Raw genomic sequence first — 16,675 nt, 5'->3', positions numbered from 1 at the left:
GACATGTAAGGAGGTGAAAACATCTTCTTCCCAGCAACAAGACAGGGAAGGAAGTACTGATGTTCCGTGGCAGTTTAGAGAAGGTTTCTTGCCAGCCTGTGGGCCAGACCTGACTGGAGATGTCCAGTAAGGGACTGGAAATTAACCTGCAAGCTCCTCTGCCAGTGCAGGAAGCCACAGTAATCTCTCCGTAAACCCAAAAGGGACTGAAGCCAGGAGATCAGTTACCAATTCACAGGTCGAGTCAAAGTATTTGTTAAGACTGGATAACAGAAGGGCCTGGGTGTGGAGTGGTGGGGAGCATCTGAAGCCTCGCTAGTTCTCCTTGGGCAGTTCTGCCTGTGCAGGTAAATGTCCTCATGTTGAGTATACCACAACTGATAGCCACAAACATGGGACCAACCAGTTATAATGTAGAAGAGCTAATAACATGAACACTATATCAATTTTTATATAATGACTTATGGAAGTACATAATGGACATTTCCAAACTACTAAGATAGTTTTTGAAGAGAGGATTTTATCTTTATATGTGATGTCTTAAAAATTCAAAAGATATTCTTTATTGTTATGCAGAAGAAAACATTTATTTTGAACCAAGTTGCAAATATTTGTTAATGGAGATCTTGGACTGAACAAATTTCTTGATTATGGTGCTATTGCTCTGTGAAATGTCAGATGTAAGCAGAACAATTTCCTTGCCAAAAAACATCTGCTGCGTAAAATGCTAGCTGGAAAGTCTGAGAAGGAGAAAAAAAACAAAGCCCAATGTTCTGCTATGCAATTTAAAGGCAGACAGTCTTTTGATTTGTTTCCTTTTAGCTAAATCATTGTTTTTCTTCATTGTTTCATGTACAAAGCAAACTGCATACCAAAACCACACACTTCATATGATTCAGAAGTTGGAAAGTAGAAGTTACTGCTATTGAGTTCAATAACATGAAATCAGCAGGTTGCTTTCCTTTCATTTTGGCAAGATAATAATTCTTGTAAATGCTATTTTAATACAGAACACTGTCTGTCCACACTTTATGTTACAGTCCCACCAAATGTTACATAAAATGCTAGAGTGAACTGAGTAAGTTTTAGAGAAAAGATTCTTTATTGTGCCTCATTTTCTTTCAAATATGAATAAAGGCGAAAATTATAATAGACATGAAGCTGCATCCACATACAATTCTACATCTCATTCCAAAAATGTATTTTAAAATTGTTCTGTCTTCTTTGTGGGATGGTGTTGCTAATGGTGTGTGATAAGGTAAATCAAATGTATATATAAACACATAACAGGATTGGAATAGCAGAATTCTTTGAAGTGTCTGCAGCAATAAATATTTACCTCACAAGCAAAATAAAAAGTTCACTTTTCTATAAAAAGCAAGTCTAGTTATGTTTGAAACAAACTATATGGACAGTATAATAAATCCTGAATGCTTAGGTGAAAATTGTTCAAAAGAAAAATCCACATGACTTTGAAAGACATGGTTTATTAATGGAGAAAGTGTTGCAGCCCATGGCTAGTATACCTTTCCGAGAGAGAGAAATTTAAGTATGTTTGAGTACATGTCTCAAATAGTAGTGTTATGTGACTCAGAATAGAAAATTACTGGGGAAAATGTACATGGCCTACCTTTCTCCTCCACTGCTTAAGTATCCAAATGAACACAGATTGTGTATCTATGGAAAGACATAATTACAGTTTGTTTAAATGTGTCATCCATCCTCTTTCACGCTCCAGCTAAATATGCACATCCTCAACATAGAGCAAAAATATGTAGCATAAAATTAGGAATATATTATCAGCCTATATTTAATACAGAGGCAATGTTTCAAATGATTATGGGAACATCAAGGCACTGGCATAAGCGAGCAGCACTTCAAGACTGCATTTAAGAGTAGCTTCTATTAAAGGCTTATCAACCAAGGACCTTTCTGAACTAGGAGGAAATGGTAACATTTTCAGGTCAAATTTTCAAAGACATATAGCCACAATGCACATGCCAATGCACATGCCCATGCACATGAAGCTGGCTTTCTAGACAGCGTTTTAGAAGTCTTCTGGGGAAAATGGTCTGCAGCTAAGGACAGGGAGTTGATTACATTTGCATGTGTGCTTTGCGGTCCCCACAAAGGTGCTGCTGTGCATGCAAACCAGCACCCAGTTTCTACAGAGCACTGTGGTGGTCTCCTACGTGACCTGCTGTGTGCCTGCGCAGATTTGGACTTGCTCCTGCACGGGCTCCCTGAACGCACGGGTGCAAAGGCATCGCTGAAAGCCCCTCACAAAAAGCAGCAACCAAAGATGCAGTCTGCAACTGGGATAGCAAAATCGGCAGGCTGGGGTTGCTGCCGTGCTCGGTGATCTAGGGACTATGCACATTTGAGGATTTGGGTCTGAATTGCTTTCGAGAGCGAGTCGGGGCTTGTATACCGGCTTTCCTACTGGAAACCTGCAGGACTCGGATGCAAAGCCCTACTGGGTCTTTTTGCAAAGCGAGAAGCCTGAATCTAGGCTGAGCCTTGGGGGCTTGCAGGGCACAGGGGCTGGCTGCTCACTGCTAAGGCAAAACAGACTGTCACCAAATCTCTTAACGGACCTGCTATGCCGGGGCCTTACCCCCCCGATGTTGAGGGGTGCGCCCAAATCTTGCAGGAAGGTTTGCTCCAAGGGAAGGGCTTCTGCAAGGCTGCTGTGAAACATACTCTGTTGCATATTAAAACTGTTTCAGAGCAGCAGATAGATGTTACCTGTTCTCTCGAAAGTAATTGGTAAAAAACTCCACAACTACTTGGTGGTTTATTCTCTTTAGTGTAGAAGTTATTGTCATCTCAAGATTTTAAAACAGAATTAGCTATTGCATGTGTGAGAAAAATCAGCAGTGTCATGCCTTACATTTCAAAGCAGAGGGTTTTCTCCTGTAAATAGGCTACTGTGTAAACCATGGTTTTGTAGCTACCAGCAGTAACAAATAACAAGTGCTTTCTAAGCAATACTGGAACTGGAGCATTCCTGTATTTCTAATTGAAAGCCTGTCTTTGTTTCCAGAGAATAAGGAATTCTGAGAAAAGGAGACAGGTCTTTTGAATGACATACACTTTCTGCCTTCATCTTAGTACCTTGTTTTGAAAAACAGGATGATGAAACAGTGTTTTTTTTTTCTGCTGAGGCAGTCACTCCTCCTGATTAAGAGAAGCATGCTGCAAATTGGAAACAAAATGGAACTGAAATCCTGTGCATATTAAAAGCAAAGGCATGAGAGGTATGAAAGGGAGTGCGGATGTTGAAGTGCCAAAAGGGAAAACTATCACTTAAGGCAGCACTGTAAGGCACACTGCATTTCCCTCCCATGTGCACCCCACCTCTGCATGCACCAGCACAAGGAAATGTACTAAAACATGCGGCACGTTCCCCCTGCTCTTGCAGACACAGCACCCACTCTCCCTCTTCCTCCAGCCGCCCATGGCTGAGGTCTGGCTCCCGCCCGCACCAGGGGACTGCACGGGGAGGCGGGCAGGTACAGCTGTGCCTGGCTGAGGGAGGGCAGACCTGTGAGGCCAAGGCTACTCCTGTGCCACAGGCTCCCCAGAGCGGGGCATTCCCCACCCGCTGCCATGGGCTCTCCTGCCCCGCCTGCCCAGGTTGCTACATGCTGGGGAGGCAGCGGCCATGCCCTATATAAAAACCCTGAGGAGCTGGCCCCATCGTGCCAGGGTGGTTAGCCAGGACTGGTGTGCAATGGAGGCCGAGGAGGCCGCAGCGGTGGCGACGAAGGCAGCACTGCGGACCCCCAAGTGCTCCCGCTGCCGTAACCACGGCTTCGTGGTGCCGGTGAAGGGCCATGCCGGCCACTGCCGCTGGAAGCTCTGCCTGTGCGACAAGTGCGCCCTCATCACTGAGCGCCAGAAGATCATGGCGGCCCAGAAGGCCCTGAGGCAGCAGCTGCCCGACCCCCCGGCTGCGGCAGACGCAGGGGCCGCTCCCTCAGGCGAAGGCCCCGCCGCGGCTGGCGCGGGGCCGTTTTTTTCTGCCGGGGCAGCCAGTGCCCCTGAGCAGAGCAGCCATGAGGGGATGAAGGGCACCCAGCCCACGGGCAGCAACGGCAAAGGCACAGCATGCAGGGGGCCGCTGTCACCTCCCAGCGGCCCTCCCTTCTGGGACTATGGTAAGGGCTTGTCCCCAAAGCCTCTTCCCCTGTCTCTCCATCTTTCTTTCCCTGTTCATCTCCCTCTTCCCCCATCAAACACTGCAGACTGGCGCAGCTTGCACCCGCCTGATGCCTCAGGCTCCAGCTCCCTGGAGTTCTCTGCCTCTTTCCTTCCTCAGTGGACACAGGTATCCAGCTTGCATGTTGAACGTGCAACCCTGCATGTATTTTCCCTTCTGTCGGGTTTGCAACATGGGTCGCGCGGCTCTGCAGCGGCAGGAGCAATGTGCTCAGCCTCACAGCTTATTGCAAAGTTGAAGCTTAAGCAAACGGCTTTCCTCTGAGACGGGAATTAGTCTGGGAGGGAAACCAAACTGATCCATTGTGCACTGCAGGTGCTTGTGCATGTTTCTCTCCAAATGCTGTCTCACTGTTTATAAATTCATAGGCACAAGCCTGCAGCAACAAAAATGCTGAAAACCTCAGTGATGGCAGGTAAATGGGGAAGTTGCCGCTGCAGTTGCCTGAAGCAAGAGTTCTATGACAGCACTGTAAAAGAAAGGGACCTTTTGGCCTTAATTCCTGTAGCAAAGACTGAACTTCGCTTGGATCACTTGGTGTAAAAGTGCATTTGGTGTTTAAGAGCAGACCATAGATTTTGCAGGTGGAAGAGTTGTATGGTCTGCCACCTCTTAAATTGCTTCCTTTAATAGAGTCTTTCATGTGACTTGTCTAGTTTATTACTATTTATTACAGTAACTTCATACTATTACTATTTACTATAGTAATTGTAGGGAAATCCCTACAGACTGCAGCAGTCATTAGCCTGAGCCTCTGGAGGGCTGGCAGCCTGCATGACAAAATGCTGTTCGAGAAGCCCAGAGGAAAGAGTAATTTCAGACAACTCTAGTTCCCACCTAATCTGTCAATAACTGTTCCCCCTTTTTTTTAGCTTTGTTTTCTAAGAAAATTATGTTTATGGATGATGCTAGCTGTACATACGGCTGTCAGTCCTTCCCTTAATAACATTTTTAATCTGCTGACCAAATTTAAAAAAGGTTAGGGACAAATAGTACAGTTCCAATACTTGAGAAGTCAACCTACTCTCGAAGAAAATTCTTCCACTTCTTTACCAAGAAGAGGACATGCAGACAAGAAAGACCCTATTCGTATTCAAATAACCACTCTTTTTTAAAACTTCAGAGAGGCCATATAAGATTCCAGATGAAAGATAAAAAACTAAGGAAGTAACTGATTCCTGCAACTGAAATTGCCAATGTATGTCCCTAAAATTGAGCCTTTGTAAATTAACTTAAGAAGTGACAGGTAGGACTAAAGTTAGAACTCTATTCTGTAGATTTTTGTTTTAAGTTCTGCTAGAGTAAAAAGTCTTAAGGTAGGTTGTTTTGCTGTTGGTGATGTACTGAAAGAATAAGATTCTGCAGCCAGTGCTTTACTAAGGACTAGCTTTACAATGCACAAGGCAGCAAAGAACACCAATCATTCTGCATTACAGTATCATCTGCTGCACCTTTCCTTAGTTCCTTAAAAAAATCACAAAATAAATTCACGAGGAGCTAAGCATGAAACCAAAGGGCCATATTCTCCTGCCTAAGAGTGGAATTTGGTCCTACAGCTACTTGTCCTGAACTCCATAGAATGACATGGATACTTTAATTTGTTTTTTTCTCATTTTTTCCTAGCTCACCCTGCTTTTCCTCCAGAATACATGGTCAATCCAGAATATGTGGAGAGAGAACCTCCAAAAGTGTACCCTGGGTGTTCCGGGGTATATCCTTACCACCCATTTCCCATGGGATTTGCCATCAATCAGTCAAGCTGTAGGGGAGCACCATCACCTGCAGGAATATCACTTCAGAGAGGTTTCCGACACATTCCTAGCAACTATGGGCCAGGGAATGCAGCTTCTGTGTCAGTAAGTAATGGTCTTTGAATTACCTCTGGAAATACTGCTATCTTTACTTTCACCTGCTATCTTGCTGTTAAAGTACCCATGAAATGTTACCCTGCTTACCAGTTATTTCACAGCATTTTGGTATATTATGCTGAAGAAAAAAACATTAGCAAATGGTAATGTCCGATAGTCTGACCTGAACCCAGAAGAGCAAACCCATGCACTTGCAAGGGACCAGATTTTGTGAAGTATTTTGGGGCTTATATATCCTGCTAACATGTGCAACAGCCTTGTGGAATGATGGCAGTAGGACACTTAATATGGTCATGTTGTGCCAGCACAGATGGCACAGAATGTGCATTGGGAGGTTCTTCTTCTTCCATGCCTGACAAATCTAATGGGGAGGGAGAGTGTCAGGGCTTGGCCAAGGCACCAAAGCCACAGAGAAGAACAAGGGAAAATCAGCTTCCACAAGGAAGTGAATCAGAATGGTCGGATGCTTCTGTTTTGAGACATTTGGTTTCTCAAAAACAGTGGAAAATTGTTGTGGTTAACCCAAGTTTCAGATGAAAAATGACATCTGGCATCATAGGGCACACACCTTCAAACCACATAGATATGGTAAGAAACAAGATGCTGAACTGCCTGTCAGTTGTAATGGTGTGTGGGGGCACTTCCAGTTCCTTTCAGTGCTGTCAGTCATGTTGGTTTAAACTGGTGGTGTCCAGTTTTTGTACCACAGTTGGGCACACTATCAGCTTTCCAGTTGCCATGCACCGTTCTGTCTGCATTGAGTACAATTCATAAGTTCTTGTTAAGGCAGAGTGATCTGCCTCAAGACTACTAGATTTATTATGCTTGCATAGACATTCCCTGTCACATTTTAGGGATTATTGAGAAAGAGCGTGGCTATCAGCAGTCTGAGTCCTGGTGGGCTGATATGCACAGCTTGGGAAATGCCTTGTTTAGACCATCACTGTATGTGGTTTTGAACTTAATTTTTAACTGTCCTGAAACTGAACGAAAGATCTCATATGAGCTCTATCTGTACCAGGTATCTGTGCATGGCCAGATCCAAGAGATAAATGGTCCTGTTTCTCTGATGCTAGTGTTTCTGAGGGATGGAAAACTCTCCTTGCACATGGGATGAGTTTTACCATGCTCTAATAGGTCTAGTGATCATGGAAGACATGGGCTGTGGGCACCCTGTGATACACACCAGCCCCTCAGTGTAGGCAGAGCCACTCACTTCACTGGGCTCAGGGGAGAATCCAGAACTAGCAGGGAGGTACTGGCAAGGAGCATTTTCCTAGGTTGCCTCTCTGTTGCATAAAGTTACAGACTTGTTCAGTGGCAAGTGCAGCAGGTCAGTGGTGAAGGTGAGCTGCTCCTGGTTTAAACCAACTACTCTAATGAGATACTAGAATAGAAGATGAGGACTTAGAAGGTCAATTTCAGATGAGACATGGTCTGAGAAGCTGCCACTTCTCAGTTTCAGTGTGTTACACTATGTACAGGCTTTGCACATGCCAGTACGTGCACAGACGTGGCAGCATATGGCCACAAAATGGACAAAAAATGTAATATTCACAGGTAAAGATTGAAACAGAAATTGTTTGATGCTGCAGATGCGTGCTGGAGAGAGTCTTTAGATGGAAGATGCTTTGCTTCATGTGTTTCTGCAGATTCCAGATGGAAGCGGAAATTTCCATCAAGGATACTACACTCCTCTGCCTCAGTTCATCCCACCAGGTTTTCTGCCAGGAATTCATTACATTCCACCTCCCCTTTCACTGAACATGTTGGCTGAAACAACCAAGGAAGCACATGGTAAGGAAGTATGAGATGAACCCTGGGAGATTCAGTTTTAACCTGGTTTCAATACCTAACCACAGAGGTGGAAGCCTCAAGAGACCCAGATTCTAGCTAGTTTTCAGGGTTTCACAGATCACTGTGATGGAGCCAGGACTGAGATCCTGAAGTCCCAGGACAAATTGTCAGCTTGTACAGCTCTAGACAGGCCTGACTTAGGGAAAGTGGCCTGACATGCTTGGGCTTTCCAGCTAACAAACACCTCAATTTCAAACAGACGTTGCAGGCCCCAGGACTCAAAGCCATTCCAGAATTTGATCTGCTGATGTTCTCAAAATGAAAATATTTTTCTAAATAGCTAGTTTCTGGGACATATTTTAAAAATTACTTGGCTCTGTTGCAGTTTAGACCAAATGTTAAAAAAAATGCAGACTAACACTTAGCATGAACAGTATGAAATTTCTTGCTCATCTGAAAATCCTACATTTTAATTGCCGTGAATGAAAGAGCCAATCTTCAAAATCTCAAGTTGCTTTATTGAATCGCACAGGTTTTTAAATTTCTGGCATAGGTTAAGTCTTTGTGCCCCTCTCTTTCAGGTCTCTTTCGGGTCTCTTTCGTGTATTGTGCCTACATGTGGACATATTTGTGATTATATTTGAAAGTCTTTCATTTGGCTGCAGCTAGCTGTGACCACAAGAGGGTAGAGCTGCTCAGAGAATTAAACACTAGCACTAGATGAGTGAACAGCTAGCTTTATTTTAAATTCTTTTTGAAAATGCAGATAAATAAATACAACTTTATTTCTCCTCCTGAACACCAGAATAAAAAATTGTTAATCTGACTGTTTAAGAAACAGATTACAATAATCACCCAGTGAAAAATCAAATCTTTTGTGTAAGAGGAAGGAGAAATAGAGGAGTATAATTATCTCATTTGAATTGAAAAGATGTTAATGGTCGTTATGTGGGACAAAATATAAGTTGGGGGTTTTTGGCCTGGTTTCTCAACAACATAAGGCTTGTGCAGTCTCATTTTCTGTTAATGTCAGTCCTCTTATAACTTCTCAACCCATTAGTTATTTTCAGCTAAACATATCTGTTGTGATCACAGGCCTACACAATATTGATCTGCAAGGGAAACAGATGCCTCCCACAAAATGGTTTGTTTACAGCCATGTCAGCTTACACTCAATTCCTGACTGACGTGTGTGTACCTTGCCAACAACCAAGTGCCTGCCAGTCAGCCCAGCAATGGGCACATATCCTCAGAGCAGTCAGAGCATACCTGCTTCTTGTCTGGCTGGAAAGACAAAGAAAAGTAAGCCGGAGATGTGGTGGACAACAGGAATATGAAGAGTATGTCAGTGTGTGGGGTGTACCAACATCGTAGAAATGTAAAGTTATTTCAAGATGCTAACAAAGGCATCTTAAAGGATTTTAATGGAGCAAGTAGGAGATACTGGTGTGCTGGAAGTGAAATAATAGAGGCTGAGTTTGAGGGGAAGAGAGGAAGCTGACGGCTGGCAGGCAGACCAGAAAGTATATGTGAGGATTAACGGGTTTTGTGATTTGGAGGGGACAGAAGGGGATACTGCAGTGGCAGAGGACCTGTAGGAAGCTGCAGCTATTTTATTGGGAGTGTGTGGGAATGGGAAGGAACTGGGAGTAGCAGACATGGGGGACATGGAGAGAAGTAGTGGCATTGTGTGAGGAAAACAGAGGAAATCCAGTCCTGTACTGGTAGAGTGAAGTTGTACCAGCCAAACAATCAGGAAAACAGGCAACTGGATAGAGACGGGAGGTCATGAGAGCACCCTTCCAGAGAGCAAAATGCCATCTAATGACCTCAGCCCTTATTACACGCTAGGGAAAACACAACCCAGGCACATAGCCATAGGAAACAATGCATCATGCATTGTGCTGCTCACAGAACAATCCAGCTTTCTTGGTACTACGGAGAAAGTACAAATTAATTCCACTACATAGCATTTGTGCTCCAGGATATGTAGGAATTTGCAATTGTGACCCAGTGAGGGGAGATACTTCTGCATGAGGTCATATACAAAATAGCCTGCCAGCAGAAGATGCAGATGTAAAACATTACAGTGAAACTAATAATCCTTTGATTCTGGTATTCAAGATGCTCAAAAAAAGAGAAAATCTGTAACAGTGCATAGGGATGTGTTAGGATTGCATCATGTCTTTTTTTCCCCCAAGAAAGGAACTGACTCAAACCTGCAATTAGACTTGGGAACATCCTTCCTCCAGAGAGACCTCCAAAATTGAGGCGAAATGGGCTTTCTGGCAAAACTGTTGCAGGAAAATGGATATAGAAAACTCTAGCAGGGGACAACTGGTGAGATGAAATGTCTGTGATCTCTGCCCCGAAGGGAATCTGAGATGAAGACAAAAAAAAAAAAAAACAAGTCCTGTCTGAAAAAGATTTTCCAAGGCTAGAAGCTGGGCTAGAAGCTGCTGCCAGAGAGGTTTGAGTCAATAGTTGACTGCAGCTGAATGACTGAGGCCAGTGAGGTTTACAGCAGTGGTGTGAAGTATAGCCCATGTTGTTACACAATTTCATGCAGTATTGACTAGTAATATTGTGGACATTTGACAAAATAAACACAAGGTGTGTCCAGTAAAAGAGCCAGTACAGCATCTGAGGACAGAGTCTGATTGCAGATTGTTGGATTTCTAAAAAAGCAAGCCACAGAAAAACAAATAAAACCCCAAGTCACCCATGAGGAAATGAGGGAGCTTTTCATGCAAATTGGCAAGTAAGTACTTTATAAAATGAAAATCTCTAGTTGGATTTGAAGAAGGGATTATCTCAAAGGAGAATTCACAGGAGTGTTAAAAAGGCATGGCATAGATTCACTGTGATTAAGTAGGCAAAAGAGTCTGCCTCATACTTCTATTCCAGTACAGCTTCAACACTTGCTGTCTCAAAGCACTCTTGCTACATTTCTTTAAGCATGGCTGAAACAATCAACTGCTGTCTGAAGTGCAGTATCTCAGTCCAGAGAGCTGCAGCTCTTGATGTCAGGCACCTTTGAAATAACTGGGTGGAAAAACAAACTGGATTGACGAAAGTAATTTTGCATTGAGAATTTACCTCTGGAAATGTGATTGATACCAGGTGTAATGCAAACTGAAATACAGGGTGTGGGGGTTTTGGCTTGTTTGTTTGTGTTTAACTCTGACCTTTTTCTATTCTTCATGTTTATTTCAGCTACTGAAGCTGACAGTCAGGATTCAGGGGTGGTTCGTGAACCTGGCCAACCATCTTCTTCCCCAGAAGAAACAAGCAGAGACCAATCTGTATATTCCAAACAGTAAATGGGCTGGAGAAGAGCTGAGCAGCAGGCAGCACTATTTTCATTTCTGAGGAGACTGTTAGTGAATGAGGGTAGAGCAACACTTAGTCACTCAGCAGTTACAACAGCTAGAAGAAGGGGATTAGTCCCCTGCCTCACTTTATGATCATGTTAGAGCTACCAGGCTCACAGCTCTGCCTCCCTAGCACTGTAAAGCCCTTGTTCCTAAAAGAAGTTTTCCAGAGCCATGGTAAATCCCTTGCCCCTTAAGCAGGTGGAAGCAGCAAATGATTATGACTCTGAATTAGTTTCATTTGCTGAGGTTAGGTGGCTCCGTGACTTTGGAGTGAGGTCTCCGAGCCATGTACATTCTGTAGCCTTCTCATGTTCATGACAGTAGTCAAAAATGTGTTGTTTGTATATTAATTTGCTGTAAAGGAAACATGGTTCTGAATATTATGGAAGAGTTAAGTGATGTGGAGCCTGAAGACTGTGTGAGAGAGGATGGGAAGACACTCTAGGTTGCTGATTTTCTTGGCTGCCTAAGTACATAATTCACTGGATTCAGCAGAGTAAGGGAACAACCGTAGGTGCTTGTCAAGAAGGGCATGGGAGGAATTTGCAGAAAGATGTGATATAGGCTGAAGTCCAGTGCCTCCGCATTGGTTTCTGGGTGAACCGCCTTTAAGGCACCTTTCGTTCAGGTTGGAGACAGACTGATTGGGAACAGACTGATCTTCTTGTCTCGCAGGCTTCAGGATTTCAGATGTCCGTGATGGTTTATACAGAATTTCAATGTTGTTTAACTCACTACAGCTGAAACTAAGCAGTACTATTTGTTTCTAAAGGACTTGTTTAGACAGCTTTATACATGTGTATTGGAAGTGCACCGTCGCGTATCAAAGGTGTGGAGAGATAGCCTAGGAAACTAGGACAAAACACCATTTAGAATAATAATTAGTCAAATCCATACATATTCTAATTGTCAATGATAATGTTTAATTAAAAATGAAAGGTATGTTCCTCTACTGTTTTCCCTAGAGGTATTGGTTTTCTATTAAGTGGATCCATTGTTAATGTTTGAATAATCTGGGGGGGACTTTTGTATACTTTAAAAAGATACATTAAATTGTTGGTATGACTTTGATGATTTGAGGCTCGCATATCTACATGTAATTTTTCTAGCCAGATGTCAGATGTTGCCCTGAACAGCTCTGTGTAACAAACTAGTCTGGAGAGAAATTTAGGCTTCAGTATTTTTTTTCCATAACTTTTGACTGCTGCTGTAGAGGTGACCGTAGTAAAATAAACATTCTTCTTTTCTGCTACTTGTACTAATAATCCCTTGGTCAATGCAAGATGTAAAAAAAATTCTACTAAGCTGAATTTTTTTTAAATGTAGTAGATGATCTGCTGGAACACTTTCCAGCACACAAGGTTTTGGGGGACAGTGAGTGAAAGTGGCAAACTTATAACTGCCAAGAGGAAAAACTGGAAAACACATGTATCTATAGGAAATAATCTGATGTACAACTTGTTATATACCAGATTTACAACAGCATCTCTGCTCCCAGGAGTGTCCCAAACCTCCTCTTAAAACTGCTGTCTGCATGGGTAAATCTGGATACTTCTTTAAGGTGTCTGGATAGGGCAAAGCTCTTTTCAAAATAAAATAATCTACAAATAGAAATACCAGCAGCACCCACAAAACAGGTTCCTCTGTGGATGGAAGGTTGTTTTTTATATATAATAGAATGATTTAAGGAAATAGTAATGTGCAAGATGAACAGTTGAACAGTCTCTTTCCCAGATTTTTTCTGAAGTCATATTCAGTGTTGTATTACTCCTTAAATCTCAAAGATGGACTCCAGCCCATTTCACTGACTGTAATGCACAGTCATTGTAGATATACTGCATATACACTACTGTTTTCTGTTTTGGTGTGCCAGTGCCTGCTTCCAGATTGCCAAGCCAAACTCCTTATTTTCCTTTTCCTCCATCTTTTTGAACTATCAGTGAGTAAACCAAAGCCTTCACTTTAGCTGTTTGAATGATGGTATGGCACTCCAGCAGGAACTCTCTCACTGCATTGCTGCAGACCAGTGTTCATCTCCAGCGGGATGTAGTGAGTTTAAAGAAGAGCCACAGAAAGGCAACTAAACTGAACAAGAAGGTGGAGGAGTTGCCTTACAAGGGGAGTCTAAAAACAGACTACAGTCTTCAGTTTGGAGAGGTGAAAGTTGAGGGGCGATATGACTCAGTTTTAGAATATCACGCCAGCTGTGGCGAAGTAGGTGCAAAACTATTACCAAACCTCGCTATTGCAATACCCGTGAAGGACAGGAAGGTGACCAGGGGCAGAGGTAAATGATGTCTGACCAGCCTGATTCCTTCTGTAAGGAAATGACAGGCATCTACCCCAGTCTAAAGTCTTAACAGCTGAACAGTTACAATTGGCTTTCCTAGAGTATCAGTGGTGAGGCCAATACTGTTTAATGTGCATCATCATATCATCAGTCCAACTTTGGTGTCATTTCAGATTTTTACATTTTAAGAAATTGTCCCCAAGTTCTTGCACCTATCTCTGCATGGAAAAGTGAATGACCTGGTAAGAAAATTAAAGTGAGTAACTCTCCAGCTGACGGGAATAATTATCTTATGTGGATAATTCAAGGTTTCATTCTTCCATTTTATGCTCAGCTTGTCCTTTTTAACCAAGGAAAAAATGTTCTTTGACAACTGGTATTGTCATACTATGCACTTAAGGACTTCAAAGTGAATAATTTTAATTCCAAACTTAGTGCCAACCAATGTTTCCAATAATTAAACTCTGTGATCTCTTCTGAGTCCATTTATTTAAATAAATGACTTAGGGATAATGAAATCAATTTGGATTGAAATGGAATGATTTGGATTAGACGAGTCACTCAGAGGTTGTTCCAGCCTAAATCATCCCAGAATTTTATTGTTTTTTATTAAGACTGAAGCCACATAGACTTTGGTCAAATTCATAAAATTTGTGGAGAAAAAGGAAAGTTAGCTACGATACCCGCTTCTGAAATCTTTCTGCATGCAAGCTGCTACTGGCTGCAATAGGAATTCTGCACATAGCATTTGTCATCATTATTTTTTTCTGATTTCTGAGGATTGACTCCCTTACCAAATAGATCTGAACTTCTGAAGATGTGGTTCCTAACACCTGACACTTCCATCAATCCTCTGTCCTCACTGCAGGCCCTAGGTCATCACAGAGGAACAAACTTTGTACACTGAACGGGAAAACCTGAAATTAGGAACCAGTTCTTTAACATTTACTTACACCACTAATTTCATTGCTTTCAGTGGAATTATTTGCGAGGGTACAGAGTTGACAACGTTGGTTAGGTATGCAAGTTTAGGATCCAAGTTTTACACAGAGGTGTCTGTGACACTGTCCAAAACCTCAGATTATTGTAGATTTGCATTTTCTGTAGGAGCTTTGGAAAAAAGAAAACAAACCCAAGGGATTCTAGAAGGATCACGTAATATGTCCATTCTGCAAACATATGTAAGATTCATTTGTCATTGCCCTGCAGCAAACTGCTAGACATTAACATTTCTGTGGTATCGGCTTCTACATCTGGACTCAAGCAGGTTGTCGTATGACAGTAATTATAATACTCTTTCTAGGTCTTTTTTTTTCATTTTCTTCTTGGAATTAGATGCACCCAGTTGGAAACCTCTGAATCCATAGCAAGACTATAGCTGTTTTTTTCCACATTAATGAGTAATTAATTTTGAACAGCAATCCAAAGAAATATTTAATTGCCTACCAATAAAGTCAGCTTGCTGCAAACAAAATTCTCCCTCCCCTTAAAAAAATAATTTTCATGACAGAAAAATTCTTTATGATGTGAAACATACCTATTTGGAACAGTGGAAACTAATTAAATCATTCTTATGGGCAAGTGGGTCTGGTTTTCCTATTTTTTGCCCAATATTTTACTACTGCAACATTAGCATTGGTCACAGAGTTATGTCTCTACTTAGCTTGCCAGAACATAAGGGAGAAATCCAAATCTAAAGACAGACTTTGTGGAATCTATTCCTGAAATCAGCATGTCACTGCATGTTGTATGGTAGCCCAGGCCATTGAGAGAGCTCCAGATCCACCACAGATGACCAGGCAGTGTGGTGCCCATTCACCCACCTATGCATTTTACTTACCTGTATCCTTACACATACATGAATAAGGCTTGAAGAACCTAGGCTAGGACATTTCTGAAAACCCCCTACCCAAACCAGCTGAAACCAGGACACAGGCTTATTTTGGTATTACTTTTACTTAACAGTGGGTAACATTTTTCTCTTGTTTCCCCTTGCTGGCCCTACCCACTGGCTCTTTGGATGTTGTCCTCAGCGGGGCAACATTAGCGGTGACCTTGCTACTGACTTCATAGGGTGATCCTCTATGGATCTAATGATGGGCCAGTTGTGATCTCACACTGTTTTCACTTTTATTTTATGCAGCCATCTTTAGTGGAGGCATTTCTGGTTTCATTTACTAATTACCATCGGGGTTTTATAGTCTTACTGGTACAATCTACTCAAAAGTGTCCATAAGCTAGAGCAAATACAAAGCTTTTTTTTTTTTTAACATTTCTTTTTACGAAATGTGGTTTAAATAACAGTCATATGCATAGTTCCGTGGGAGAACTTTCCTAGTTTTTCATGACAGGCTCTGTTTCGCATTAAGAAATGTGTTCTTTTGATCAAGGTGCAAATCGACTGTTTCTCATGCTCTTCCAATAGTAAATACATGCTTATATCCAAGTAATTCAAAAGTCCCATGTACCTTCAGATAATTAATTTTTTACATTCTCTTCCTCATGGACTGTCTCACATTGTGAAATGGTTCCTTCCTTCCTGATGTTCCTCAGTCTGGGATTCCAGATTTGTTTTTAAATATCTCTAGGCACTTTGGCCATCTTCGTGCCTGTCTTTCCAAAGGCATGCACAAGGCTAATAATCCCACTCCTCAAAGCTGCCCAGCTTTGTAGGGAGATCTGCAGAGGCCACACCTGCTTAGTTTGCTTTTCTTACTGACCAAGTCTGCAGCTGTGTTTTGTTCTTCTCAAAACACTTTACAGTATTTTTCATGGCCAGTGCAATGATGGCATACAAATGAATCGGAGAGACAAACTCAGAGAAATAACAAAATGATTTTCATCTGAAGAAGAAAAGCACCTGGCATACTCAGAGGGAATACTGTAGAGGAAGGTGGAAAATCAGAACCTGGATTTATGTTTCCTTGTAGGGTTGGAAGTGACTTACGGAGGAGAAAGCCACCTGTCCATCATCAGCATCCAGAAAGTCCAATGGTTGTGCTCACATAGTGGGAGATACCCCTCAATTTTGTTTCTGAAGACCGAGGTGCTATCATGCACTTAGCAAACCCGTACTTCAGAGGCTGTGAAAGGAAGATGTCACTACGCCCTTCCCACA

The 16,675-nt window shown here is 42.3% G+C and overlaps 1 protein-coding gene across 1 annotated transcript; it reads left to right on the top strand.

The window, feature by feature from the left end:
• The first annotated feature begins 3,736 nt into the window (after nucleotides 1-3,736).
• LOC104615677 (doublesex- and mab-3-related transcription factor B1-like) lies at nucleotides 3,737-11,213 on the top strand. The gene is made up of 4 exons (XM_010294555.1): nucleotides 3,737-4,163; nucleotides 5,849-6,081; nucleotides 7,746-7,890; nucleotides 11,107-11,213. The coding sequence occupies exons 1-4, from the start codon at nucleotides 3,737-3,739 to the stop codon at nucleotides 11,211-11,213; spliced, it is 912 nt and encodes a 303-aa protein (XP_010292857.1).
• The last annotated feature ends 5,462 nt before the right edge of the window (nucleotides 11,214-16,675 follow it).

Source organism: Phaethon lepturus, unplaced genomic scaffold (genome assembly GCF_000687285.1).
Source record: "Phaethon lepturus isolate BGI_N335 unplaced genomic scaffold, ASM68728v1 scaffold32039, whole genome shotgun sequence".
Lineage (NCBI taxonomy): Eukaryota > Metazoa > Chordata > Aves > Phaethontiformes > Phaethontidae > Phaethon > Phaethon lepturus.
The sequence above is the reverse complement of the archived record's forward strand: the minus strand, read 5'-3'. Positions and strand labels throughout refer to the sequence as shown.

What these genes read in the sequence shown, in the direction of transcription:
- LOC104615677 (XM_010294555.1), top strand. Translation starts at nt 3,737, where the DNA reads ATGGAGGCCGAGGAGGCCGCAGCGGTGGCGACGAAGGCAGCACTGCGG. An exon ending in CCCTCCCTTCTGGGACTATG is followed by an intron (nt 4,164 to 5,848) that starts GTAAGGGCTTGT and finishes ATTTTTTCCTAG; the next exon opens with CTCACCCTGCTTTTCCTCCA. An exon ending in AACAACCAAGGAAGCACATG is followed by an intron (nt 7,891 to 11,106) that starts GTAAGGAAGTAT and finishes TGTTTATTTCAG; the next exon opens with CTACTGAAGCTGACAGTCAG.